We start from the raw sequence: 27,106 nt of genomic DNA, 5'->3' as shown, positions 1-27,106 counted from the left end.
GCTATATCACATGTCGTGAGATCTGTCCGTCGCTTTATTCTTCACGCATTACTCATTTCATCGTCGTTAACAACATTCATTACCAACCTAGAGCACCAAACCGCCACACTCCGCAACATTTTTAATCGCGCGTTTTCACACCCAGTAAGCACCGAGAGCTCCGCTCCAGCATCCTCCGCAAAAAACCCCTGTTCAAACACCGCAACGCCCCATCCTGCAATTTATCCAGCAAACTGAAAGCCTCTCATTACCCCGCGCTTCGTCGCACCACTTTTCTCACTCGCCGTCTTCTGCATTTTTTCTACAACCGCCACATGTTCGCCTCGATCCGATAAGCCCGAACGAATCAAAACGGGCCCTTGATTGCTGCACACTTTTTACGCCGGACGTCGACACCCTGGGAGGTTTCGGGCGGGCCGAATCCGGAGGGCGCCCGTTATGGGTATCGCCGCGTCATCCCGGCCCTTATTCGACAAGACGTCGCACATGTTGCCGACTTTATGCATCACATTGCGTGCACGTTTCGCATTTAGAATTTTAATTGAACGACGAATGAATCGAGCCAACAAAAAGAAACGGAGACGGACGGAGTCGTAATTGCACATGCCGACGACATGTTGCGGAGTTTGATGTTTTAATAGTTGACGGGTGGAGGAGAGGTTAATTAATGGCGAATGGGCGGGTGTCGCATGGCGCTGGAGAAGTGTGGGACAAATTTGTGATGGATGGGTTGCGGGGGGTTCGAGTTGAAGCAGTTGTTATCCGTAAAAGTAGTGCAACAGTAACGAAAGCAACGGCACATGACCTGCTATTCACACAAAAAGATCCATTTAGGAACGTCGTAAACCAGATGACAGCGGGGCTTTCGTTTCCTCTTCGAAGCGTACTCGCAAGCACCTCGTTAAATTTTATCCGAAAAGTTTGTTGGTTGATTCTTATACCGGTTTTGTGACAACTTTTTTTGGATTTTGTTCATTATTTTTGTTTTGTTTAAACATTCTTACTACATGAAAAATTTGAAAACATTTTTTGATTGTTTTGGTTGAGTTTTCAAGTTTTCATGCTATGTTGCCGTCTGAGCGGTCTTTTAATTTTTGAACAGATAATACTGCACGAGTGAGGGAAATTCTGTCTAAGTAACCTTGAAAAAATGACGTCGTTTCCAAATTTTACGATAGTAAATGTTCTTTAAATTTTATAAAATAGTGTACTCCTTCATTTGTGGTTTGTGAATCCGTGTTGAGTTCCAGATTTTGGGAAAAAAAAAATGCAAATTAAAATTGCACAATCGAATGTTTTGGAATCTCGTAAAAGTTTTAATAAATGTTACTTAGTTGTTAAAAAGTAACATAGTCTTGAACTTGTGATTTATGAATCCGTATTGAATAGTTACCCTAGATATCGACATTTTTGGAAAAAACAAATCAAAATTTTCAATTTTTCGGCTTTACGATTTTTTGATTTTGCAACTTACGGGTTCTCAATTTTTCGATGTTTCACTTTTGGGATTTTCCAATTTTTCAATTTTTCGATTCATTTGTCGGCTCTTCAAATTTTCGGTTTCTTAAACGATTTTTTCATTTTCTGATTTCTCGATTTTTCAGTTTTTCAATTCTACAATTTTCCGATGTTTCAATTTTTTAATATTTCAGTTTTCCGAAAATTTAAATTTTAGATTCTTCAGTTTTTTTTATGTTTCGATTCTGTCTTTCCATTTTTCGACTTCTCAGTTTTAGATTCTTCGATTTTTAAAATTTTCGATATTTCGATTTATCGACATTTCGATGTTTCAATTTTTTTATTGCTCAATTTGTCGATTTTTCGATTTATTGGTTTTTTTAATTTGTCAAATTTTCACTTTTTTACTTTTACATTTTTCGTTTTGGCCTATTTTGATTTCTAAATTTTTCGATTTCTCAATTTTCTGATCTTTTTTTTAATTTTTTAATGCTTCGATTTTTCAGTTTTTCGATTTCCCAATTTTCATCATTTCAATTTTGGGATTTTTTAATTTTTCGATTCTCCAATTTTTGGATGTTTTAATTTTTCAGTTTCTAAAATTTTATATTTTGCGATTTTTCATTCCTTCGATATTTCCATTTTTCCATGTTTGGATTTTTAAGATTGTTATGACTTTTCGATTTCTAGATTTCTGGATTTTTCAAGTTTCCGATTTCCCAATTTGTGGACATTTCAATTTTGGGAATTTTTCGGTTTTTGGATATTTGAATTTTTTTACTTTTTGATGCTTCTTTCTATTTTTTCGATTTCTTGATTTTTTTTATCTGTTAATGTTCCAATTTCTCGATGTTTCGGTTTTTTTAATTTTTCGATTTTTCAATTTTTTCATTTCCCAATTATTCGATTTTTTGTTTTTTTTTTCTCCAATTTTTCAGTTTTTCGATTTTTCCAATTTTTGATCATTTCAGTTTTGGAATTTTTCAATTTCTAGATTCTTCTTCAATTTTAGCGATTTTTTAAATTTTCGATTTTTCGACTTTTCAAATTTTGAATTTTTCGATATTTTAATTTTCAATTTTTTAAATAAATACATATCTTGAGTTTCCATTTGTTCGATATTTCTATTTTGTTACGAATTTTTAAATTGTTGATTATTCAGATTCTTGATTTTTCAATTTTTGGATTTTTTAAATTTAACAATTTTCGATTTCTCAATTTTGGGAACTTTTCTCGGTTTTTCGATTTTTCATGTTCCAATTTTTCGATTTCCCAAATCTTCATCATTTCAGTTTTGGAATTTTTCAATTTTAGCGATTTTCTAAATTGTAGATTTTCGATTTCTCAATTTCCGGGTTTTCGATTTTTATACTTTCCGAATTTTGAATTTTTTGATTTTTAAATTTTAGATTTTTCAATTTTTCGGTTCTTCAATTCTTCTTTTTTAGAATTTTAAAGTACTGGATTTTCAGATTTTTAATTTTCCAATTTTGGTTTTTTAGAATTTTACATTTTTCGATTTAAAAGTTTTTTCCACTTTTCGATTTTTAGATTTCCCGGTTTTTCAAATTTTCGATTTCTCAATTTTTTCGACAATTTCAATTTTAGGAACTTTTCTGGATTCTTGGATATTTTAATTTTTTGAAGTTTCGATTTTTCGACTTCTCGGATTTCGATTTTTCGATTTTAAAGCTTTTCGATTTTTTGAAAAGCATTTTTTTTTGGTTGATTTTTCAGTTTTTTAATTTTTCAATCTTTTCGATTTAAACAATTTTTCGACTTTTCGATTTTTAGATTTCTCAATTTGTCGTCATTTCAATTTTGGGAACTTCAATTTCTAGATGTTTAAGTTTTTGGATATATTCATTTTTTGAATTTTTGATGTTTCTATTTTTCCACTTTTCGACTTCTCGATTTTTCGATCTTTTGATGTCTCAATTTCTGAATGTTTGGGTTTGTTAATTCTTCGATTTTTTCGATTTCTCGATTGTTCGACTTTTGGATTTTCCAATTTTTCAATGTTTCCGTTTTTTCGGTTTTCCGATTTCTAAATTTTTCAATTTCTCGATTCTTCGATTTTAGCAATTTTTTAAATTTTAAATTCACGATTTCTCAATTTTTCGATTTTTCGACTTTTCGAAATTGAAAATTAAAATATCGAAAAATTGAAGTTCCGATATTTTAATTTTTAATTTTCAAAATTTTTTTCGAGATTTCAATTTTTTTTTCAAATTCTTAAATTTTTGATTTTTCAGTTTTTTGATTTTCCAATTTTTGAATTTTTTAAATTTTACATTTTAGATTTAAAAAAGTTTTCGATTTTTAAATTTTTGGATTTTTGACTTTGCAGTTTTTCAAATTTTCGATATTTTAATTTTTATTTTTTTTAATTTTCGATTTTTCAGATTTTTAATTTTCCAATTTTAATTTTTGAAATTTTACATTTTTCGATTTAAATTTTTTTTCCACTTTTCGATTTTTAGATTTCCCGGTTTTTCAAATTTTCGATTTCTCAATTTTTTCGACAATTTCAATTTTAGGAACTTTTCTGGATTCTTAAATTTTTGGATATTTTAATTTTTTGAAGTTTCGATTTTTCGACTTCTCGGATTTCGATTTTTCGATTTTAAAGCTTTTTGATTTTTTGAAAACCATTTTTTAATGGTTGATTTTTCAGTTTTTTAATTTTCGATTTAAAAAATTTTTCGACTTTTCGATTTTTAGATTTCTCAATTTGTCGGAATTTCAATTTTGGGAACAATTTTTAGATGTTTCAGTTTTTGGATATTTTAATTTTTTGATTTTTTGATGTTCCTATTTTTCCACTTTTCGACTTCTCGATTTTACGATCTTTTGATGTTTCAATTTCTGAATGTTTGGGTTTTTTATTTCTTCGATTTTTTCAATTTCTCGATTTTTCGACTTTTGGATTTTCCAATTTTTCAATGTTTCCGTTTTTTCAGTTTTCTGATTTCTAAATTTTCCAATTTCCCGATTCTTCAATTTTAGCAATTTTTTAAATTTTACATTCACGGTTTCTCCATTTTTTGGTTTTTCGATTTTTCGAAATTGAAAATTAAAATATCGAAAAATTGAAGTCCCGATATTTTAATTTTCAATTTTCAAAATTTTGTTGTTCGAGATTTCTATTTTTTTTTTCGAATTTTTAAATTTTTGATTTTTCAGTTTTTTGATTTTCTAATCTTTGAATTTTTTGAATTTTACATTTTAGGTTTAAAAAAAAGTTTTCGATTTTTAGATGTCTAGATTTTTCAAGTTTTCGATTTTTAAATTTTCGGATTTTTGACTTTGCAGTTTTTCAAATTTTCATTTTTTAAATTTTAGATTTTTCAATTTTCCGGTTCTTCAATTTTTCGATATTTTATTTTTTTTTAATTTTACAGTTTTCGACTTTTCTTTTTTGGAACGTTAAAATTTTCGAATTTTCAGATTTTTATTTTTCCAACTTTGGTCTTTCAAATTGTAGATTTTTCAATTTTAAAAATGTTTCCACTTTTCGATTTTTAGATTTCCTGGTTTTTCAAGTTTTCGATTTTTTCGAACAATTTTGGGAACTTCTCAATCTCTGGATTTTTTAATTTTTGGATATTTAAATTTTTTGAAGTTCCGATGTTACGACTTCTTGGATTTCGATTTTCGATTTTAAAGTTAGTCGATTTTTTGAAAAGCATTTTTTAATAGATGATTTTTCAGTTTTTTAATTTTTCAATTTTTGGACTTTGTAAATTTTCGATTTTAAACATTTTTCGAATTTTCAATTTTTAGATTTTTCGATCTTTTGATTTCAATTCTCAATGTTTGGGTTTTTAATTCTTTGATTTTTTCGATTTCACGGTTTTTCGAATTTTTAATTTTCCAATTTTTCAATGTTTCCATTTTTCAGTTTTTCGATATCCCGGTTTTTCGTCATTTCAGTTATTTTTCAGTTCAATTTTAGCAATTTTTTAAATTTTGAATTGACGATTTTTTAATTTCTCGGTTTTTCGATTTTTTGACTACATATTTCGATATTTTTATTTTTGATTTTTTAAATTTTTTTGTTCATTTTTCATTTTTCGAATTTTTAAGTTTTTGGCTTTCTAGTTTTTTGATTTTCCAATTTTCGATTTTTTTAAATTTTACATTTTAGATTAAAAAAAAAACTTTTCGATATTTAGATATCTAGGTTTTTCAAGTTCTCGATTTTTCAATTTTTAAAATTTTCTGATTCCTCGATTTCACTTTTTCGACTGTTCAACCTCTGAGGCTTCAATTTTTCAGGTTTTAGATTTTTCCGTTGGATCTCTACTTTAAATATATTTCCAGAATATTGAAAGAATATCGGACAGTTCTTGTGTTTTGTTTTTGAAGTATGTAATTTGAAAGAATTTCGCTGACCTCTTATGTTTGGTTTTTGAAGTAGTTTAAAAGAATCTCGGGACCCCTTAAGTTTTTGTTTTTAAAATAGTTTTAAAGAATCTCTGGTACCCTTTGTGTCTGGTTTTTGAAGTAGTATGAAAGAATCTCGGGGACCCCTTTTGTTTTGTTTTTGAAGTAGTTTGAAAGAGTCTCGGGACCCTTTGAGTGTTTGTTTTTGAAGAAGTTTTAAAGAATCTCGGGTGCCCTTTGAATTTTTGTTTTTGAAGAATTTCGAAAGAATCTCGGGAACCCCTTGTGTCTGATTTTTTTAGTACTTTGGAAGAATCTCGGGGACCCCTTTTGTTTTGTTTTTGAAGTAGTTTTAAAGAATCTCTGGTACCCTTTGTGTCTGGTTTTTGAAGTAGTATGAAAGAATCTCGGGAACCCCTTGTGTCTGATTGTTTAAGTACTTAGGAAAAATCTCGGGGACCCCTTTTGTTTGGTTTTTGAAGTAGTTTGAAAGAATCTCGGGAACCTTTGAGTTTTTGTTTTTGAAGAAGTTTTAAAGAATGTCGGGTGCCCATTGAGTTTTTGTTTTTGAAGAAGTTTGAAAGAATCTCGGGAACCCGTTGTGTCTTATTTTTTAAGTACTTTGGAAGAATCTCGGGGACCCCTTTTGTTTTGTTTTTGAAGTAGTTTGAAAGAATCTCGGGACCCTTTGAGTTTTTGTTTTGAAGAAATTTTAAAGAATCCCGGGTGCCCTTTGTGTTTGGTTTTTGCAGTAGTTTGAAAGAATTTCTCTGACCCCTTTTGTTTTGTTTTTGAAGTAGTTTAAAAGAATCTCGGGGACCCCTTGTGTCTGGTTTTTGAAGTAGTGTGAAAGAATCTCGCGGATCCCTTGTATTTTGTTTTTGAAGTGGTGAAAAAACCTCGGGGACCCCTTGTGTCTGGTTTTTGAAGTAATTTGAAAGAACCTCGGGGACAATTTGTGTTTTATTTTTGAAGCAGTTTGAAAAAATCCCAGGGACCCCCCATTTTTGAAGTAATCACCGCCGACCTAAACTAATCCACATTCGTCTTAAATACCCCACCACCTCCCCCACAACCCGCACCCACGAACCCGTCGATTCCCCATTGTCGCAAGAACAATCACACCGATCACCGACGTAACGACGCAGTTTCTTCCACCATTGTCTGCGAAAACGCAGCCCTAACGACCCGACAATAAATAACGAGAGGTTTTGTTTCGCCACTAATGAACCTTCGAATGTGCGACGCGAAACGAAAGCGACAACGACAAAAAAAAGAGTTCCAAGAGGAATCGATCCCGGAACGAGTAACAACCCATGTTCGAAATTAATTCAACAAATTGGCGGTTACCGCGTTACCGAGGGCGAGTTCGAGCCGAACTCCGATCGTTTTAATAAAACAAATTTCGAGAGGGCCCGCGGCGCCCATCCGAGGCTGGATGCTTTTTAACGATAGGAAAAATTTCCTTGACTTTCACTGGCTTAATCGCAGCCGATGATAGCGGAGGCCGCCGATATTCGGAGATCTTTCAAGGCTTTTCTCGTTCGAGAGGTTTTATGGGCGCGTTCATCTGGCGATATGGTCGTGTTTGGTGTTACGCAACGGCGTAATTGCTGCTGGGTTTTCAATAAGCGGAGCGTTTATGGACGACAGGCGATTTTCAAAAAATCATGTGTCTACTGGCTGGTAAAACGTTTCCGTCTGTCTGTCTGTCTGTCTGCCGTCTGTCCGGATTTTTATTAGACAGATTATCTCTGAAACTATTGGACCGATTATTGCCAAATTTTGTATGTATATTAGGAATATCATGCAGATGGAGAAACGCCACCCCAAAATTGGCTAAACAACTTTTTAACTTTTAAATACATACCATAAACAAAGGACGTTGGATACGCGAACGCGCCTTTATCCTCACCCGACCCGAGCTTATCGAAATCGCCCATTCCGTCCATTTTAATGCGTTTTTGATAATCCACGCACGAAAAATGTGTTTTTAATGTTGGCGCTATTTGCCGCACGAACCCATTTACATCCAAAACGGGACGTAAACAAAGAAACCAATAATTACAAGTTTTAATATCTAGACTGACAACAATCGATAATTTCGCGCCCAAATTCGTAACGTAATGCCACCCATTTAAATGGTCGTTAATAAAGTTGGTTTTAAGAGCGACCGCCACCCTCCAGCGACCCACATTCTAATTAAGCCCAATTAATCAACCTGTCCCGAATCATACGTCACGTCTGTACGTTTACTAGACGAATTAGTAGTTGCGAAACGTCGCAGGAATTTCTTGCAACCGAAAACGTTGCAACAAAGGTCGCAAAAAACAATTATTCACCCATGAATAATTAATCAGATACAACAAAAACGGTGAAGCAAGCGATCGGAACACGTCCAGAAAGAATTAATTAGCGACCTACCCAACGCACCGGCGAACGTTTTCCGGAAAAACGCTCCGAGTAATTAGCTAATCAATCCGGCGATCCATCACCTACCACGACTGAAGACCGACCTTAACCTCCCGGATTAGTCCGGCAAAACCCACGTCCGTACTAAACAATTAAGCCGCCTTAAACGAACGCAAGAAATTTCTCGTAGACGACTATACCACTCGGAATGCTTAACCTAGAAACGTGTCGCACATCCAAAACAAAACCGATTTCGAGGTCGACGCTTCGATTACTGTTATTTTGGCTGATTTTCCGATGGGTCAAGAAACCGGCCAGCACGACCACTAGACACGGGAACCGAAACCGAACGTCGTTAACACAAACCGGGAACGAAAAGAGCCCCAAGCCGGAGCCTCGCAGCACTCCAGCAACCCGCTTTTTAACAAAAACCACTATTAATAGTGGACGATAGATCACTATTGAAGCCGAATATTCCCGCCGCCACCCCTGCCGCATGCACCTGTTGCACCCCACTCACCCCGTGCTCTCGTTGCTGACGAGCTGCTCCAGCATCTGTATCTTCAGCATCTTGCGCCCTTTACATCCTCGCGCAGCGTCCGCCGTTCCCTCCGGATCTCAATCCGATCGTTCGCACCCAAACAAAAACACAACAAAACAACAAAAACTCGCGCTCGCTCGTCGCAGGAAAATGACGAACAGCCGCCCACAAGACGGCGACGCGAACAACTGTGCCGCTACTGCCGCCTGCTATTCCCTCCTGCTACAGCGAGACCATCGATCATGATAAAAGTATCTTCCTGACGTCGGCGCGCTCGCTCGCACTCGCGGCGGCAGACGGCGGCGAGAGAGAGACGGCTAGAGTGGTGTGTATCGACGTGCAGGGCACGCGCATATGCGTACGCGTAAGTACGTAAGGTGGATTTTTTTGCGATTTTTTGGTTTGGTTGTGTTTGTGGGGAGTGCAGTAGCAGGAACTGGGCGAGGAATGTGGAATGAGGTCTGATTGATAATGGTAATGAGTGGGATTGGGTGCGGGAAAAAGTGCTGCTGAAGCGATGGGGAAGAGGAACGAGTGGAGGTTTGATGGATGGTGGTCATCAGGGAGTTTCTTTCTTTATTGTTTGGAGTGAGGATTTGCATGTCGGAGGTAATTAACCTAGAGCTGGATGATGGAGGCGGCGGTTAAGGAAATATCTGTCAATTGTCGGGGGCGGGGTGAAGTCGCTTAGGGTCGGAGGGTAACGGTGACGTTTAAATACGTCGTTTTTAGATATTTTTTTTAAAGCGAATTCTCGATTATAAAAATACCCTATTAATTTCATTCGAAATACTTTACAAAAAAAAAATATTTAAAAAATGAGGAGCGCAGCGAGCACAATCAGTTAATCGTCGCCTGAGAACTTGTTTGATCTACAGACCTGAGCGCGTTCAGGCAAGTGTCGACTCTAAGGGTTCAGAAGCGATTTGGTTGATTTGGACTATAATTTCTGTGGGAAATAGTGACAAATTTTTATGTTTATTTTCGATACATTGTATAATACTGTAAAAAAATCGTAAATCCGAAAAATTGAAAATCGAAAAATGTATAATTTAAAAAATCGAAAAACAAAAAAATTCTATTATATCGAAGAACTGAAAATCGAAACATGAAAGAAATCGAAAAAATGTTTTTTTTTATATAAAATTTAAAACCGAAAAACGAAAAACCGACTTTTCAATTTCTCTATTAGGTACTCGATGTTCCACTTTTTCAATTTCTGGATAATTCGAGTTTTTTATTTCTGGCTTTTTCGATTTTTTGACTTTTCAGCTTTTCAATTATTAGATTTTTCGATTTTTTAGTTACTCAGTTTTTCGATTTCCCAATTTTTCGTCATTTCAGTTATAGAATTCTTCAATTTATCGATTTTTTTAATTTTAAATTTTTTAATATCTTGTAATTTTCAATTTTAAATATTTCTGTTGCTACTTTTCGATTTCCCGATTTTTCGACGTCTCGAATTTTCTTCCATTTCTCGATTTTTCGATACTTCAGTTTTTCAAATTTTCGATGTTTTGATTTCGTGGTTTTTCAATTTTTCGACTTTTCGATTTCTCAGTTTTTCACTTTTTCGATTTCCGGATCTTCTGATTTTTCATTTTTTGATATCTCAATTTCCCGATTTTTAAATGTTTCAATTTTTTAATTTTTAGTTTTTTTGAGTTTTCGAATTTTCAGTTCTTCAGAACATATTTCTATTTATTCGTTTTTCTAACTTTTAAATGTTCAATTTTTCGGTTTCATGACAAACACATAAATAAATAAATACATAAATAAATAAATACATAAATAAATAAATAATCTCTGAAATGATTTCCCGATCTTTCGATTTTTCGACTTCACAGCTTTTGATTTTTGGGTTTTTCAATTTTTGGATTTTTAAAAATTTTGGATTTAAAAAAATTTTTGATTTACAGTTTTTCGATTTTTCAATTTTCCACTTTCTCTATTTATCGACATTTTAGTTTGAAATTTTCGATTTATCAATTTTTAATTTTTGGATATTTCGATTTTTTGATTACTCGCTTTTTTCGATTTTCGGCTTGAAAAAATTTGAAAATCTAAAATTTAAGAAATCAAAAAATGTTAAAATCGAAAAATTTAAAAAAAAATTGAAAAACAGAGAATCTAAAACAGGGAAGTTGAAAAATCGAAAGATTAAGAAATCAAAACATTTGAAAAATTGGAAAAATTGAAATATTGACGAATTGAAATGAAAAATCGAGAAATCGAAAAATTGACAAACCGGAATAGGCCAAAATCGAAAAAAAGGAAAAGTTAAAAATTAAAAAAATAGAAAAATCGAAAAATCCAAATGCGGAAAAATAAAAAAACGAAAAAATGGAAAAATGGAAAAACTGAAGAAACCGAAATAGGCCAAGATCGAAAAAACGAAAGGTTAAAAGTTAAAAAAGTTAAAATTGGAAAACGAAAAATCTAAAAACGGAAAAATAAAGAAACAGAAAAATGGAAAAACTGAAAAACCGAAATAGGCCAAAATAAAAAATCGCAAAGTTATAAATTGAAAAAACTGATAAATCCAGAAACTGAAAAAATCAAAATATCGATACATAAGAAATCTCGATAAAGGGGGAAATCACAACATTGAAAAATCAAAAATTTGAAAAACAGAAAATCTAAAACCGGGAAGTTGAAAAATCCAAAGATTAACAAATCAAAACATTTGAAAAATTCTTAAAATTGAAATATCGAAGAATTGAAATGAAAAATCGAGAAATCGAAAAATCTAAAAGTTAAAAATCGGGAAATTGAAAAATAGAAGAAGTAAAAAAATCGACACATCGAAAAATCCAGAAGTCAAAAATGGAAAAGTCGAAGAATCGAAATATTGAACAATTCCAAAACTGAAATATCGAAAAACTGAAAAGTGAAAGAGGAACTTGAGAATGGAAAAACTGAGATAACCAAAAGCTGAAAAATCTCAAAACTGAAATATCCAAAAATTGAGAAATAAAAAAAAATTGAGAAATCAAAAAGTCAAGAGAGTGAAGTCGAAAAATCAAACCCTTCAAACATTGAAAAATCAAAAACCTATAAAATTGAAAAATAGAAGAATTGAAGAAACGAAAAATCGAAAAACTGAGTTTATAAAAATCAAGTTTGAAAAATTGAAAATCGAAATATATAAAAATCCTAAAATTGAAGAGGAAAAAAATTGGAAAAACGTAAAATTCGAACATCGGAACACTGAGAAACTAAAGAAGGCCAAAATCGAAAAATCGAAAAGTTAAGAATTGAAAAATTGATAAATCGAGAAATCAAAAAATTAAAATATTCAAAAAATTGAAAAATTGATATATCGAGAAATTGAAAGATCAAAAAAATCGAGAAATCGAAAACTTATTAAGTCAAAAAATCGAAAAATTGGGAAACCGAAATAGGCCAAAATCAAAAAAATTGAAAGTTAAAAGTTAAAACAATTGGAAAATCAAAAAATCTAAATGCGGAAAAATTAAAAAAACGCAAAAATGGAAAAACTGAGAAACCGAAATAGGCCAAAATAAAAAATCGAAACGTTAGATTGAAAAACTGATAAATCGAGAAACTGAAAAATCAAAATATGGAAACATAAAAGTCTCGATAAATCGGGAAAATACAACACTGAAAAATCGAAAAATTTTAAAAACGAAAAATTAAAAACTCGAAAATTTGAAAAAACAAGAAATTGAAAAACAGAAAATCTAAAAGCGGGAAGTTGAAAAATCGGAAGATTAAGCATTCAAAACATTTGAAAAATTCGAAAAATTGTAAAACTGAGATTCGAAAAATTGAAATGAAAAATCGAGAAATCGAAAAATTTAAAAAATGGAAAAGTTGAAGAATCGAAATATCGAAAAATCCCAAAACTGAAGTATCCAAAGATTGAGAAATATAAAAAACTGAAAAATTAAGAAATCAAAAAGTCAAAAGTGAGGCCGAAAAATCAAAACCTTAAAAAATTGAAGAATTGAAGAAACGAAATATTCAGAAATCGTAAAATTGAAGATGAGAAAAAATGGAAAAAACTTCAATAAACTGAAAAATCCCAAAACTGAAATATCCAAAAACTGAGAAATTAAAAATTGAAAAACTGAGAATTCGAAAAATCAAAAACCTGAAAAATCGAAACTGTCGAAAGTCAAGAAATGAGAAAATCAAAATATTGATTAATTGAAAAACGGAAAAATTGAGAGTTTATAAAAGACAAAAACTGAAAAATCGACATATTTAAAAACTGTAAAAGTGAAGAATAGAAAAATTGAAAAAACGGGAAACTGAAACATCGGAAAATTGAGAAATTGCAAAATCCAAAAATTCCACTGAAAAATTTCGAAAAATTGAAAAAGTGAAATATCGAAGAATTGAAATGAAAAATCGAGAAGTCGGAAAATCTAAAAGTTAAAAATCGAAAATTTAAAAAATAGAAAAAGTATAAAAAACGACATATCGAAAAATCCAGAAGTCAAAAATGGAAAAGTCGAAGAATCGAAATATTGAAAAATCCCAAAACTGAAATATCGAGAAACTGAAAAGTGAAAGAGAAACTGAAGAATGGAAAAACTGAGATCCAAAACCTGAAAAATCTCAAAACTGAAATATAAAAAATTGAAAAATAGAAGAATGGAAGAAACGAAATATCGAAAAATTGAAAATCGAAATATATAAAAATCGTAAAATTGAAGAGGAAAAAAATTGGAAAAATGTAAAACTGGAACATCGGAACATTGAAAAACCGAAATAGACCAAAATCGAAAAATCGAAAAGTTAAAATTTGAAAAATTGATAAATCGAGAAATCAAAAAATTAAAATATTCAAAAAATTGAAAAATTGATATATCGAGAAATCGAAAGATCAAAAAAATAGAGAAATCGAAAACTCATTAAGTTAAAAAATCGAAAAATTGGGAAACCGAAATAGGCGAAAATCAAAAAAAACTGAAAGTTAAAAGTTAAAAAAATTGGAAAATCAAAAAATCTAAATGCGGAAAAATTAAAAAAACGAAAAAACGGAAAAATGGAAAAACTGAGAAACCGAAATAGGCCAAAATGAAAAATCGAAAAGTTATAAATTGAAAAACTGACAAATCGAGAAACTGAAAAATCAAAATATGGAAACATAAGTCTCGATAAATTGGGAAAATATATACAACACTGAAAAATCGAAAAATTTGAAAAACGAAAAATTAAAAAATCGAAAATTTGAAAAATTCGAAAAATTGTAAAACTGAGATATCGAAAAATTGAAATGAAAAATCGAGAAATCGAAAAAGTTGAAATATAGAAAAAGCAAAAAAATCGACACATCCAGAAGTCAAAAACGGAAAAACTGAAATATCCAAAAGATGAAAAATCTCAAAACTGAATATCCATAGTTTGAGAAATATAAAAAATTAAAGAAATCAAAAAGTCAAAAATGAAGCCGAAAAATCAAAACCTTAAAAAATTGAAAAATCAAAAACCTAAAAAATTGAAAAATGGAAGAATTGAAGAAATGAAAAATCGAAAAATTGAGTTTAGAAAAATCAAATTTGAAAAATTGAAAATCGTGAAATTGGAAAATTGTAACTTAAAAAATCCCAAAACTGAAATTTCGAAAAATTGAAAACGAAAGAAAAACTGAAAAATCCCAAAACTGAAATATCCAAAAACTGAGAAATTTAAAAATTGAAAAACTGAGAAATGGAAAAATCAAAAACCTGAAAAATCCAGAGTTATAAATCACACTGCAAGAATATGTTGTTTTCTAAAATTTAAGTAACATTTTCTGTTGAAGATTTCCTTCCTTAGCTTACCTTCGGGAAATAAAAAATATATCGCCTACAGACAAGACAATAAACGACAGACAAACGGAAACGGGGACCCGAAATTCGTCAAAATGATCTATGCATTTTTGACCTTCCCTAGCTCATGCCAGAAAATTAACACCTTGTCATTAGAAAAAACTTCGAAAACAGATTCTTTAAAAAAGTCAAGAATTCCCGAAATTTTTAAAAATTCACCTTAAATTATATATATTGCTTTATCTCCGACCCTCTCCTATCAACTATCGTAGTCCCAAGCGTCCAATAAATTTCCACACTCGCTATCCAGTTAAATAAATAGCATGTTTCTTTATTTCATCATCATTCCCCGATAAGTAAACACGGAAACTCGCACAAAAGCGAACAGGGGAGAACCGACAAGCAAAAACAACCCGATAATTAACGCGGTCCGTTCCTCTACTCGTGCAGGATGCAGGATATCCAGCGGCGCCCTAACGCAGATCCTTTCAAACTAGTTAACGATCCAACTACACTAGACAAGGACAATTTAAAAGCAAACATTGATTTTCGAAATTATCAAAAACACGAAACTCATCTCGTTATCGTTCCGCTTCTTAAGCCAAACCCACAAAACAATAAAAAACCCAACGAGGACCCGGCCACCGTAAAATTAAAATTTCGATAATGACTAATGAAAATCGCTTTTTTGGCTGTTTAGGCGCGCACTTAATGAAGCCTCACCGGATTAACAACCCGGAAAAATCGGAGTGACTGGCACTAAACGCGAAATTGTTTCGTTTCGACCCACAAACGGCCAGCGTCAGGTGATGGTTAATATTCATAAGTATGCGTTATTATTATAATAAATGGTATTCGTTCACACAGAGCGTTCCACTTAAGTGTTCGCGGTGAGTTGGTTTTCTTGTTTGTTTACTAGGTGTCGTGGATTAACTATTTGCATAATCTGAATAATAATAGCGGAATTTCTGTGTCAACATCGAAAATGCGGCGTAATCGAGCGTGACGTGACGTCACGACAGTGGGCGTCGTCACTTTCGTCGACTATATACGAAACGAAAAGCCGAAAAACGTTTTCCTCGCGCTCTCGATAAGTTAAATATCTCGTTTATTGGAAGGAATTGCGAAAATGGAAAAAATTCAATACGCCCGATGTTATATAAGTCAGAAGCTGCCATAAAAGATAAGGAAGAATTTCAATATACGAATACCGATCGTTTATAACTGCCTAATCTCAACTTTTATGTTGTTTGACCTGAAAACATTCCTGATTGCTTAAAAGTGATTTCAGATTTCTGGCGATTCGTTGAAAGGAAGTTTATCGAGATGTTTTAGCGAAAAAATGTCATCATTAGCGTAGTGTGGATGAAACACTTGCGGGTTTAATTTCGGCGAAAATGGAAAGAGTGAGTCAATATTGAGGTGATTCGTGATGATCACTTTCGTTTCTAGACATCCGGATTGTGTCGACGGGCATTAGGCTGCTCCGCCTCCTCACTACAGGTTTCCACAATCCCTAAATACTTTGATAGAGCGAAGTGTCACGTTCTATTATTTCGTTGAACTTTTCCAATAAAACGTCAAAATTAAATTCCAGCCTAAATTATTACCGTGTCAGATTTGACATTTAGTTTTCCATGATAACAAGATTGCATTCTTTGTCCAAATATATGCACCATAAATTCAAAGTAGAAACATTTCGAAAAACCGGAAACCGTTTTCGACGTGCGTAAATCTTGGAAATAACACGAGTAGTTGCAAATCAAATTCTACCTACCAACGACACAATTAATTATCAAATTGTTACATTAAAACTCAGCTGTGAAGAAAAAACTAGCGACCCACGCGAATTAATTGAGACTGAATTATTTTGAATAAATAAATAACATTATGGAGAGAAGTCATTACCAACTTACATAACTGACGTCCGTCGAAAAATTACTCCATTTACATAACCTAAATATGCCTCCAACACTAAACCCGATAAACAAACAGCGCAAAAATTTCAACGCAACCGATTTAAACTTATTATTATTACAAAACACAACCGAATAAATCACGTCGAGGTTGTTTTATTTTTCAGACTCGCGTTATCCGCGCTGACCCTATTTAATCTAAAAACTGCAACTCCATCTACGTAAAATCCATAAATAAACCGACAATTAATAAAGCAGCAAAACAAAAATTATCGAAATTGTCGAATTAATTTCGCCTCAATTTGTAAGATTTCAGAGGTCGTGCATTCGTCCAATTAATCCGGATTTTCTCGACGATAATTTTTCACGCGATAATCAAACATCCATTTCCCTTCTTATAAACGTCGGCGATAAGGCGCCATTAATAATTTTGTCTGATTTACATAATAGAGGCATCGTTCACGGTTATCTCAGCATAATTCAGCCCCGTAGCTAGAAAACTTATTCAGGGGGGGCAAGTTTGTCGACAGAGGGGGCTTTATGTAAATATTTATATTTTAATAATACAGATAACTACTTTATTTTTTCTGAGTTTTTATATTTGAAAGAACATTAAAATAATTGGAAACGTCGATTTTTTACGCTAAATTTTCGTAAAAACCTGTCGAAGTCCAAAAAATTAGTACGGTACTTGGTTAAAATGCTGGTTAAAACAGAGAATGTAGATTCACAAACAGCTGTACTGCATCCAAAAATTTGTGTAGTGGTCATATAGGTAACATCCAATTTGTTTGAGTTTATTTTTTTGCATGTTTAGTACATATTTTAAAAATCCGACTTCGAAACCAAATATTTCGAAAATTTTGGTACGGAACCTTGAACTCGTCATGTTTTTTTAAACTCGTCGAGATGTGTATTTCAGAATTTTTTGTCAACTTTAACAAAAGCTCAATTTTTGGAAACCCATATAAAATTTTTGACTTTTCCCAAGCATTTTCGAAAATTACCAAAAGAATTCCTTTGTTCATCTCGATTTCTTCCAAAAATCGTTTTGGATTTAATTTTTTTGAAAATTCTTACATTTTTTGCAGAATCGACGGAAGAAAAATGGCAATTTTTGAGAACCTGTATCTCAAATTTTTGACTTTTTTCAAGCACGTTCGAAATTACCAAAAGGGATTCTTTTATTGATTTCGATCTCCAGATGTTGTTTTTTCGAAAATTCGTACAATTTTTCCATAATCGCCAAAAGAAATATGGTAATTTTTGAGAAATTTTGAAAATTCCAGCTCGAAACCGAGTATTTCGAAAATTTTGATCCGGAACCTTGAACCTGTCGTGTTTTTTAAGCTCGTCGAAATCTATATTTCAGAATTGTTTGTCAACTTTTACGAAAGTTCAATTTTTGAAAACCCATATAAAATTTTTGATTTTTTCCAAGCATTTTCAAAAATTATCAAAAGAGACTCCTTTGTTCATCTCGATTTCCAAAAATTGTTTTGGATTCAATTTTTCTGAAAATTCTTACATTTTTTGCAGAATCGACGGAAGAAAAATGGCAATTTTTGAGAACCTGTATCTCAAATTTTTGACTTTTTTCAAGCACGTTCGAAATTACCAAAAGGTATTCCTTTATTGATTTCGATCTCCAGATGTTGTTTTTGGTTTTATTTGGTTGAAAAGCCGTAAAAGTTTTCAGCAATCGCCAAACGAAATGTAATTTTTGAACTTTGAAACCGAATGTTTCGAAAATCTTGATCTGGGACCATCTAGACCTTGTGTTTTTTGATTGAGCTCGTCGAGATCAACATTTCAGATTTTTTTGTGGATTTTTAGTCAACTTCAACAAAAGCTAAATTTTTGAAAATCTATAAAATGTTTTTGACTTTTCCCAACCGTTTTCGAAAATTAGCAAAAGGGATCTCTTTATCGATTTCGATCTCCAAATGTTGTTTTTGGTTTTATTTTCTCGAAAATTTGTACAATTTTTCCAAAGCCGCCAAAAGAAATGTAATTTTTGAGAAATTTTGAAATGTCGACTTTGAAACCGAATTTTTCGAAAATCTTGGTCTGGGACCATCAAGACCTTATGTTTTTGGATTAAGCTCATCGAGATCTACATCTCGGAATTTTTTGTTGATTTTTTGTTAATTTCAACAAAAGCTCAATTTCTGAAAATCCATATACATTTTTTGACTTTTCCCAAGCATCTTCGAAAATTAGCAAAAGAGATCTCTTTATTGATTTCGATCTACAGGTGTTATTTTTGGTTTTATTTTTTTGATATTTCGTCGAATTTTTCCACAATCGCATAAAGAAATAACTTTTTTTTAAGTCACTTTTGAGATTTTTTAGAAATTTTAGGTAGAAACCCAATATTTCGTAAATTTTGCTCCGGGAGCATGAACATGTCTTTCGATTAAGCTCATCGAGATCTATATTTCAGAATTTTTTGTCAACTCTAACACAAGCTCAATTTTTGAAAACTAAATAAATTTTGACTTTTCTTAGCATTTCCAAAAATTACCGAAAGTCATTCTTTTATTTATTTCAATCTTCAGATGTTGTTTTTGGTTTTATTTGATCGAAAATTTGTAAAATTTTTCTAGAATCGTCAAAAGAAATAGGAGTATAATTTTTGAGAAATTTTAAAAAGTCGACTTGGAAACCGAATAGCAGCAAGACCTTATGTTTTTTGACTGAACTCGTCGAGATCTACATCTCAGAATTTTTTGTAGATTTTCAGCCAATTTCAACAAAAGCTCAATTTTTGAAAATCTATAAAAAAAATTTGACTTTTCCCACGCATTTTCGAAAACTAGCAGAAGGGATCTTTTTATTGATTTCGATCTCCAAATGTTTTTTTTTGGTTTTATTTTTTCGAAAATTCGTACAATTTTTCCAGAGCCGCCAAAAGAAATGTAATTTTTCAGAAATTTTGAAATGTCGACTTTGGAACCGAATTTTTGAAAAATCTTGGTCTGGGACCATCAAGACCTTATGTTTTTTGATTAAGCTCATCGAGATCTACATCTCAGAATTTTTTGTCTATTTTTTGTCCATTTCAATAAAAGCTCAATTTTTAGAAAATCCATATAATATTTTTGACTTTTCTCAAGTACCTACATAGTAGGCTATGGAATAAAATGTGACATGTTCATTTTTTTATACGGTCAACATCAACGGTAGGGTGATATTGCCAAATAATATACCCTGTACGAAAATAAAGGTGGGGCGGGTGGGGCCAGTTAATATGCTTCGGCAATTGGCATTATATTGAAATTTTATTACTAATTTGAAATTTATAATGTATAAGTCTTCCAGGGGGGGCAACCACAACTGCTAGGGGGGGCTCAGCCCCCTCTTGCCCCCCCGTAGCTACGGGGCTGGCATAATTCTGATTTGTTGGCCGATGCACCGCCAGGGGTCGCGTCGAGCTTTCGTCCATCAACCCCATCGAGACGTCGGAAGCTGTTATCCCCCGAAGATAAACAATTTATCGAGCTTCCATTGTTGCCTAAATTAATTTCGCGCATAATATCCGGCTCATTTCTGTTATTCCCGGATAATTAGTTTCTCGGGCTGTGTGTGCTGTTTACCCTATCCCCGTTAATTGGTTTTAAGCCCGTGGAAATTGCCGTCTGGACGTTTTTTCGCCGACTTCCTTAATGAAAAGCCGGCCGCTTCGGAAAAACTAATAAGCGTCCCGACCGGAACCTAGTTTGAATTGCAAATTTTCCGCGGGGTCTTCCTGGTGCCGAAACGGCCTGGGGCTGTCTCTGGATTAAACAGCGGCTGATTCGAACCACCAAAAATGGCGACGTGCATGTTCGAGGCGGTTCTGGAGCACGTGACGTCGTAAACTTCTCTCGGTTGCTCCTGAATAAAAATAATGAACTAACAAGACGCTGCAATAACTCCCGAAAAAATAAAGACGACTGTAAAATCCGAACTTTTCATGAATATCAGACGAAGACAAACGAAGTTGAAAAACGCAATAATACAAAAATAATTTAAAAAGTTGAAATACGTCCAATGACACACTCGTATGAAACGTAAATAACAACTTAGGGAAAACCAAATGCATTATCAGGAAAACGCGTATCTCAATTTAATCGGTATTTGTTTACTTCGGTGTGTAAATCCGTATATTAATTAAAAACGGAGCCGCGTTGTTGCAAACAATTTTTTACATTTCAGTCGACACACACCGGATTTCGTTAAAATTTCCATATAAACTAGTTTCCAAGTTATCTAACATTCATTCGCTTTATGTACGTCCACATGAAACGAAAGTGAGCAACGGACGGAAGCCAAGTCCAACCAACACCCACCATTTCATCCATATAATTAAGAGAAAAAACGGTAAGCAATAATGTTTTATTAAATAATCATTAGCTAATTAGCAAATAAATAAAATTTTATCATATTTCGTTAAAAACCCGTTAATCGTTAATGTATTTCACGGTAGGCTATAATTTCCGAACATTAGTTAAAGTAAGTGGCCAATAAATCAAAGCGCACCGACTTAATTATTTTTTCGCGAATTTCCCGCCAACTTCGAAACCCGCGACTTCGTGATTTATTAACGCAACTCCCGAACTCTCTCGCGATGAATCGCGACACCTGTTTTTCGAGGAATGATAATTTATCCCTTTTCGTCCGCGTGCACGCGGGATTTTTTCTACATTCCGGAACGCCAGCGTGTTATTTGCGCGACGGTGGCCATTACCCATGCAAATAGACAAATGGTAGAAAGTTTAGTGGAGCTCGTCGAATTGCGGGCGTGGTGCTGTGCAGAAACACAGTTACCGAACGAAAAAACGAGAAAATCTTGCTCGGTTCCGTCATAAATGTTCGACGGATCTGTTTTACGGAACCCTCGCAGCGGCGCAAACGCTCATTACCGATGCAAATTGAAAATTTGTAGTACAATTCACGGCGGAAAAATGTAAATGCTGAGGCTGCAACGGCACGTTCTGGCGGACGCGCCCATGCACTTTTTACGAAGCGGCCGTAAATCGCGGGAGCCGGTCCTGAACGCGGAAAGAGCAAGAAGGTGATGGACATGACGGAGGATGTCTTTGAAAGTTCGGGGACTCTTAAAAATTCTTAGACATTAACAATTAATGATACAGTACAGAAGGAGCGGAATTAAAAAAAAAATTGATTTTAAATTCAAACATTTTGAAAATGATACGTGATGAACATAAACATGCGATTTTTTGGAGTCAACACGTCGAGATCTACATCCCTCATTTTTTTGAGAATTTTTAGACAACCCATTATTCAAATTTCGACCCATTTTCACCATTTTCGTACCTTAACTAAATACAGTTTCTTGTAGATTTCGAGCTCAAGAACTCAGTTCCAACCTCGTTTCTTTAATAACTCTAACCGTTCTTCCAGAATTGGCAGTTAAAACATCGAAATTTTTGGAATTTTTGAAAAATTTGTTTTTAAACCCGATAATCTCGAAAATGTTGCCCGATGAACATTAACAGGCTACATTTTTGGAATCAGCACGTCGAGATATATATCCTCGAATTTTTTGAGAATTTTTACACAACTTTTTTAAAAATGAAAATTTTCCCCATTCTTCAAATTTCGACCCATTTTTCACGATTTTCTAAACTTAACTAAATACATTTTCTTGTACATTTCGAGCTCTAGAACTCATTTCCAATTTCGTTTCATTAATAACTCCAACCGTTTTTCCAGAATTGCCAGTAAAACATCGAAATTTTTGGAATTTTTGGAAATATTTGATTTTAAACCCGATAATTTCGAAAATGTTGCGCGATGAACATTAACAAGCTATATTTTTGGAATCAGCAGGTCGAGATCAACATCCCCGAATTTTTTTAGAATTTTTAAACATTTTTGGAAATGAAAATTTTCCATTCTTCAAATTTCGACCCATTTTTCACCATTTTCGAAATTTAACCAAGTACATTTTCTTGTAGATTTTGAGCTCTACAACTCATTTCCAACCTCGTGTTGTTTAATAGCTCTAACTGTTTTACCAGAACTGGCAGTCGAAATATGGAAATTTTTGGAATTTTTAAAAAATATGATTTTAAATTCGAAAATTTTGAAAACGTTCCGCGATGAACATTAACAAGCTATATTTTTGGAATCAGCACGTCGAGATCTACATCCCCGGATTTTTTCATAATTTTTAGACAACTTTTTCAAAAATTAAAATTTTCCAATGGTCCCCCCTTCTTCAAATTTCGACCCATTTTTCACCATTTTCGAAACTTAACAAAGTACATTTTCTTGTTGATTTCGAACCCTAGAACTGGTTCCACCCTCGTTTCTTTAATAACTCCAACCGTTTTTCCAGAATTGGCAGCCAAATATCGAAATTTTTGAAAAATTTTATATTAAAACCGAACCTTTTGAAAACGTTCGGCTATGAACACTACCAAGCTAAATTTTGGAATCAGCACGTCAAGATCTATATCCCTGAATTTGTTGAGAATTTTTAGACAACTCTTTTAAAAATGAAATTTTTCCAATTCTTCAAATTTCGACCCATTTTTTACCCTTTTTCGAAACTTAACGAAGTACATTTTCTTGTAGCTTTCGAGCTCTAGAACTCATTTCCAGCCTCGTTGTTTTAATAACTCAAACCGTTTTTCCAGAATCGGCAGTCAAAATATCGAAATTTTGAAATTTTTGAAAAATTTGATTTTAAAGTCTAATACTTTGAAAATGTTGCGCGATGAACATTAACAGACTAAATTTTTGGAATCAGCACGTCGACATCTACATACCTAAATTTTTTGAGCATTTTTAGACAAGTTTTTTAAAAATGAAATCCATTCTTCAAATTTCGACCCATTTTTCACCATTTTCGAAACTTAACCAAATACATTTTCTTGTTGATTTCGAGCTCTAGAACTCATTTCCAATCTCGTTTCTTTCATAACTCCAACCGTTTTTCCAGAATTGGCAGCCAAAACATCGAAATTTTTGGAATTTTTGAAAAATTTGAGTTTAAACCTGAACATTTTGAAAATGTTGCGCGATGAACATTAACATTTTATATTTTTGGAACCAGCACGTCGAGATCTACATCCCTGAATTTTTTGAGAATTTTTAGACAACTTTTTTAAAAATGAAAATTTTTCAATGGTCCCCCATTCCTCAAATTTCGACCCAGTTTTCACGATTTTCGAAACTAACTAAGTACATTTTCTTGTAGATTTCGAGCTCGAGAACTCAGTTCCAACCTCGTTTCTTTAATAACTCCAACCGTTTTTCAAGACTTGGCAGTCGAAATATCGAAATTTTTTGAATTTTTGAAAAATTTGATTTTAAACCCGATAATTTCGAAAATGTTGCGCGATGAACATTAACAGCTATATTTTTGAAATCAGCACGTCGAGATCTAGATCCTTGAATTTTTTGAGAATTTTTAGACAACTTTTTAAAAATGAAAATTTTCCCCCATTCTTCAAATTTCGACCCATTCTTCACGATTTTCGAAACTTAACCAAGTACATTTTCTTGTAGATTTCAAGCGCGAGAACTCAGTTCCAACCTCGTTTCTTTAATAAGTCCAACCGTTTTTCCAGAATTGGCAGTTAAAACATCGAAATTTTTGGAATTTTTTAAAAATTTTACTTTAAACCCGAACATTTTGAAAATGTTGCGCGATGAACATTGACAGACCACATTTTTGGAATTAGCACGTCGAGATCTACATCCCCGAATTTTTTTGAGAATTTTTAGACAACTTTTTTAAAAATTAAAATTTTCTTCAAATTTTGACTCATTTTTCACCATTTTCGAAACTTAACTAAGTAAGTACATTTTCTTGTAGATTTCGAGCTCGAGAACTCAGTTCCAACCTCGTTTCTTTAATAACTCCAACCGTTTTTCCAGAATTGGCAGTTAAAATATCGAAGTTTTTGGAATTTTTGAAAAATTTTATTTTAAAGTAGAAAATCTCGAAAATGTTCCGCTATGAACATTAACAAGCTACATTTTTGGAATCAGCACGTCGAGATCTACATCCCTAATTTTTTTGAGAATTTTCAAACAACTTTTTTAAAAATGAAAATTTTCCAATGGTCTTCTGCAAATATCGACCTATAAAAATGGTGAAAACATCATTTTCGAAACTTAACTAAGTACATTTTCTTGTTGATTTCGAGCTCTAGAATTCATTTCCAATCTCGTTTCTTTCATAACTCCAACCGTTTTTCCAGAATTGGCAGTCAAAATATCGAAATTTTTGGAAATGTTGCCCGGTGAACATTAACAGGCTACATCTTTAGAATCAGCACGTCGAGATCTACATCTTTGAATTTTTTGAGAATTTTTAGACAACTTTTTTAAAAATGAAAATTTTCCAATGGTCTTCTGCAAATTTCGACCCATAAAAATGGTGAAAACACCATTTTCGAAACTTAACTAAGTACATTTTCTTGTTGATTTCGAGCTCTAGAATTCATTTCCAATCTCGTTTCTTTCATAACTCCAACCGTTTTTCCAGAATTGGCAGTCAAAATATCGAAATTTTTGGAAAATTTGATTTTAATCGTGAAAATTTTGAAAATGTTGCCCGGTGAACATTAACAGGCTACATTTTTAGAATCAGCACGTCGAGATCTACATCTTTGAATTTTTTGAGAATTTTTAGACAACTTTTTTAAAAATGAAATTTTTCCATTCTTCAAATTTCGACCCATTTTTCACCATTTTCCAAACTTAACTAAATACATTTTCTTGTTGATTTCAAGCTGTAGAACTCATATCCAATCTCGTTTATTTAATAACTCCAACCGTTTTTCCAAAATTGCCAGTAAAATTATCAAAATTTTGGAAATTTTTGAAAAATTTGAATTTAAACACGAACATTTTAAAAATACATTTTCCTGTAGATTTCGAGTTCTAGAACTCAATTCCAACCTCGTTTCTTTCATAACTCCAACCGTTTTTCCACAATTGGCAGTCAAAATATCTAAACATTTGGAATTTTTGAAAAATTTGATTTTAAACTCGAAAATTTTGGAAATGTTGCGCGAAGAACATTAACCGGATACATTTTTGGAATCAGCACGTCGAGATCTATATCCCTGAATTTTTTGAAAATTTTTAGACACCTTTTATAAAAATGAAATTTTTCCATTCTTCAAATTTCGACCCATTTTTCACGATTTTCGAAACTTAACCAAGTACATTTTTCTTGTAGATTTCGAGCTCGAGAACTCAGTTTCAATCTCGTTTCTTTAATAACTCCAACCGTTTTTCCAGAGTTCGCAGTCGAAATATCGAAATTTTTGAAAAATTTGATATTAAACCCGAACATTTTGAAAACGTTCCGCGATGAACTTAACAAGCTATATTTTTGGAACCAGCATGTTGAGATCTACGTCCCCGAATTTTTTGAGAACTTTTAAACAACATTTTTGAAAATGAAAATTTTCCATTCTTCAAATTTAGACCCATTTTTCACCAATTTCGAAACTTAACCAAGTACATTTTCTTGTATATTTCGAGCTCTACAACTCATTTCCAACCTCGTTTGGTTTAATAGCTCCAACTGTTTTACCGGAATTGGCAATCGAAATATGGAAATTTTTGGAATTTTTTAAAAATATGATTTTAAATTCAAAAATTTTTAAAATGTTGCGCGTTGAACATTAACAGGCTACATTTTTCGAATCAGCACGTCTGAATTTTTTGAGAATTTTTAGACAAGTTTTTTTAAAATGAAATTTTTCCATTCTTCGAATTTCGACCCATTTTTCACCAGTTTCGAAACTTAACCAAGTAGTAGTTTGATTTTAAACCCGATAATCATTAACAGGCTACATTTTTCGAATCAGCACGTCGAGATCTACATCCTTGAATTTTTTGAGAATTTTTAGACAACTGTTTTAAAAATGAAAATTTTCCATTCTTCAAATTTGGGCCAATTTTTGACATTTTCGAAACTTAACTAAATGCATTTTCTTGTAGATTTCGGGCTCTAAAACTCATTTCGAACCTCGTTCATTTAAGAACTCCAACCGTTTTTCCCGAATCGTCCGTTGAAATATGGAAATTTTTGGAACTTTTAACAAATTTGATTTTAAACCCAATCATTCTTTTTATAACGGGGTTGTTTAATCGGGAGCTGTTTTGCCTGTAGCTACTATGTCGGGCCTTTTTTGACGAGACTATTTAACCAGAGTTATTTTGACGTGTCGCACCACAAAAATATTTAAAAACCAAACCCCTCTAAAACGCCACAAACCACCAGCCGCCCTTTTTTCAGCTCGCTAAATCAAAGCATCGATAAACAACCCCATCGCGATACCTCGCCTCATTTACCAAATCAACACCGACATTCATCAGCCGGAAATTACCCGGACTCGTGTATGTGTAAACATTTCCGGTCACGTTGCGAATTGATGATTTCGATGGAACGGCACCATTATTTAATAAGGCGCAAATGTTTGCAGTCAACAATTACCCGGTGCCATCGCAAATTTCATTTTCTCGGACGTTGATTAAATTTTGTCCGAGTCCGGTAAATGGGTCGAGGGGACCTCGTCTGGCTCCGGCGTTCCTTACCTGGAAAAAAACGAGAACATAATTAGCGGTAT

The 27,106-nt window shown here is 32.8% G+C and overlaps 1 protein-coding gene across 4 annotated transcripts in view; it reads right to left on the bottom strand.

The window, feature by feature from the left end:
• Rapgap1 (Rap GTPase activating protein 1) overlaps positions 1–27,106 on the bottom strand; it is a 305,306-nt gene that overhangs the window by 194,156 nt on the left and 84,044 nt on the right. The window contains exon 1 of one of the 4 annotated variants that reach the window (XM_064061040.1): positions 16,500–16,602. The exons of 2 other annotated variants lie outside the window; for them this stretch is intronic. In XM_064061040.1, the coding sequence (XP_063917110.1) occupies positions 16,500–16,501 (2 nt within the window). In that variant the 5' untranslated portion in view covers positions 16,502–16,602. Of the gene's footprint in view, positions 1–8,779; positions 8,988–16,499; positions 16,603–27,106 lie in introns of those variants that run through there. One more of the 4 variants, XM_064061038.1, reaches the window with a different exon arrangement.

This window comes from Zophobas morio, unplaced genomic scaffold (assembly GCF_036711695.1).
Source record: "Zophobas morio isolate AGI-343-1 ecotype UQ-CSIRO unplaced genomic scaffold, CSIRO_AGI_Zmor_V1 ptg000021l, whole genome shotgun sequence".
NCBI lineage: Eukaryota > Metazoa > Arthropoda > Insecta > Coleoptera > Tenebrionidae > Zophobas > Zophobas morio.
This window is presented reverse-complemented; position numbering and strand designations above follow the sequence as displayed.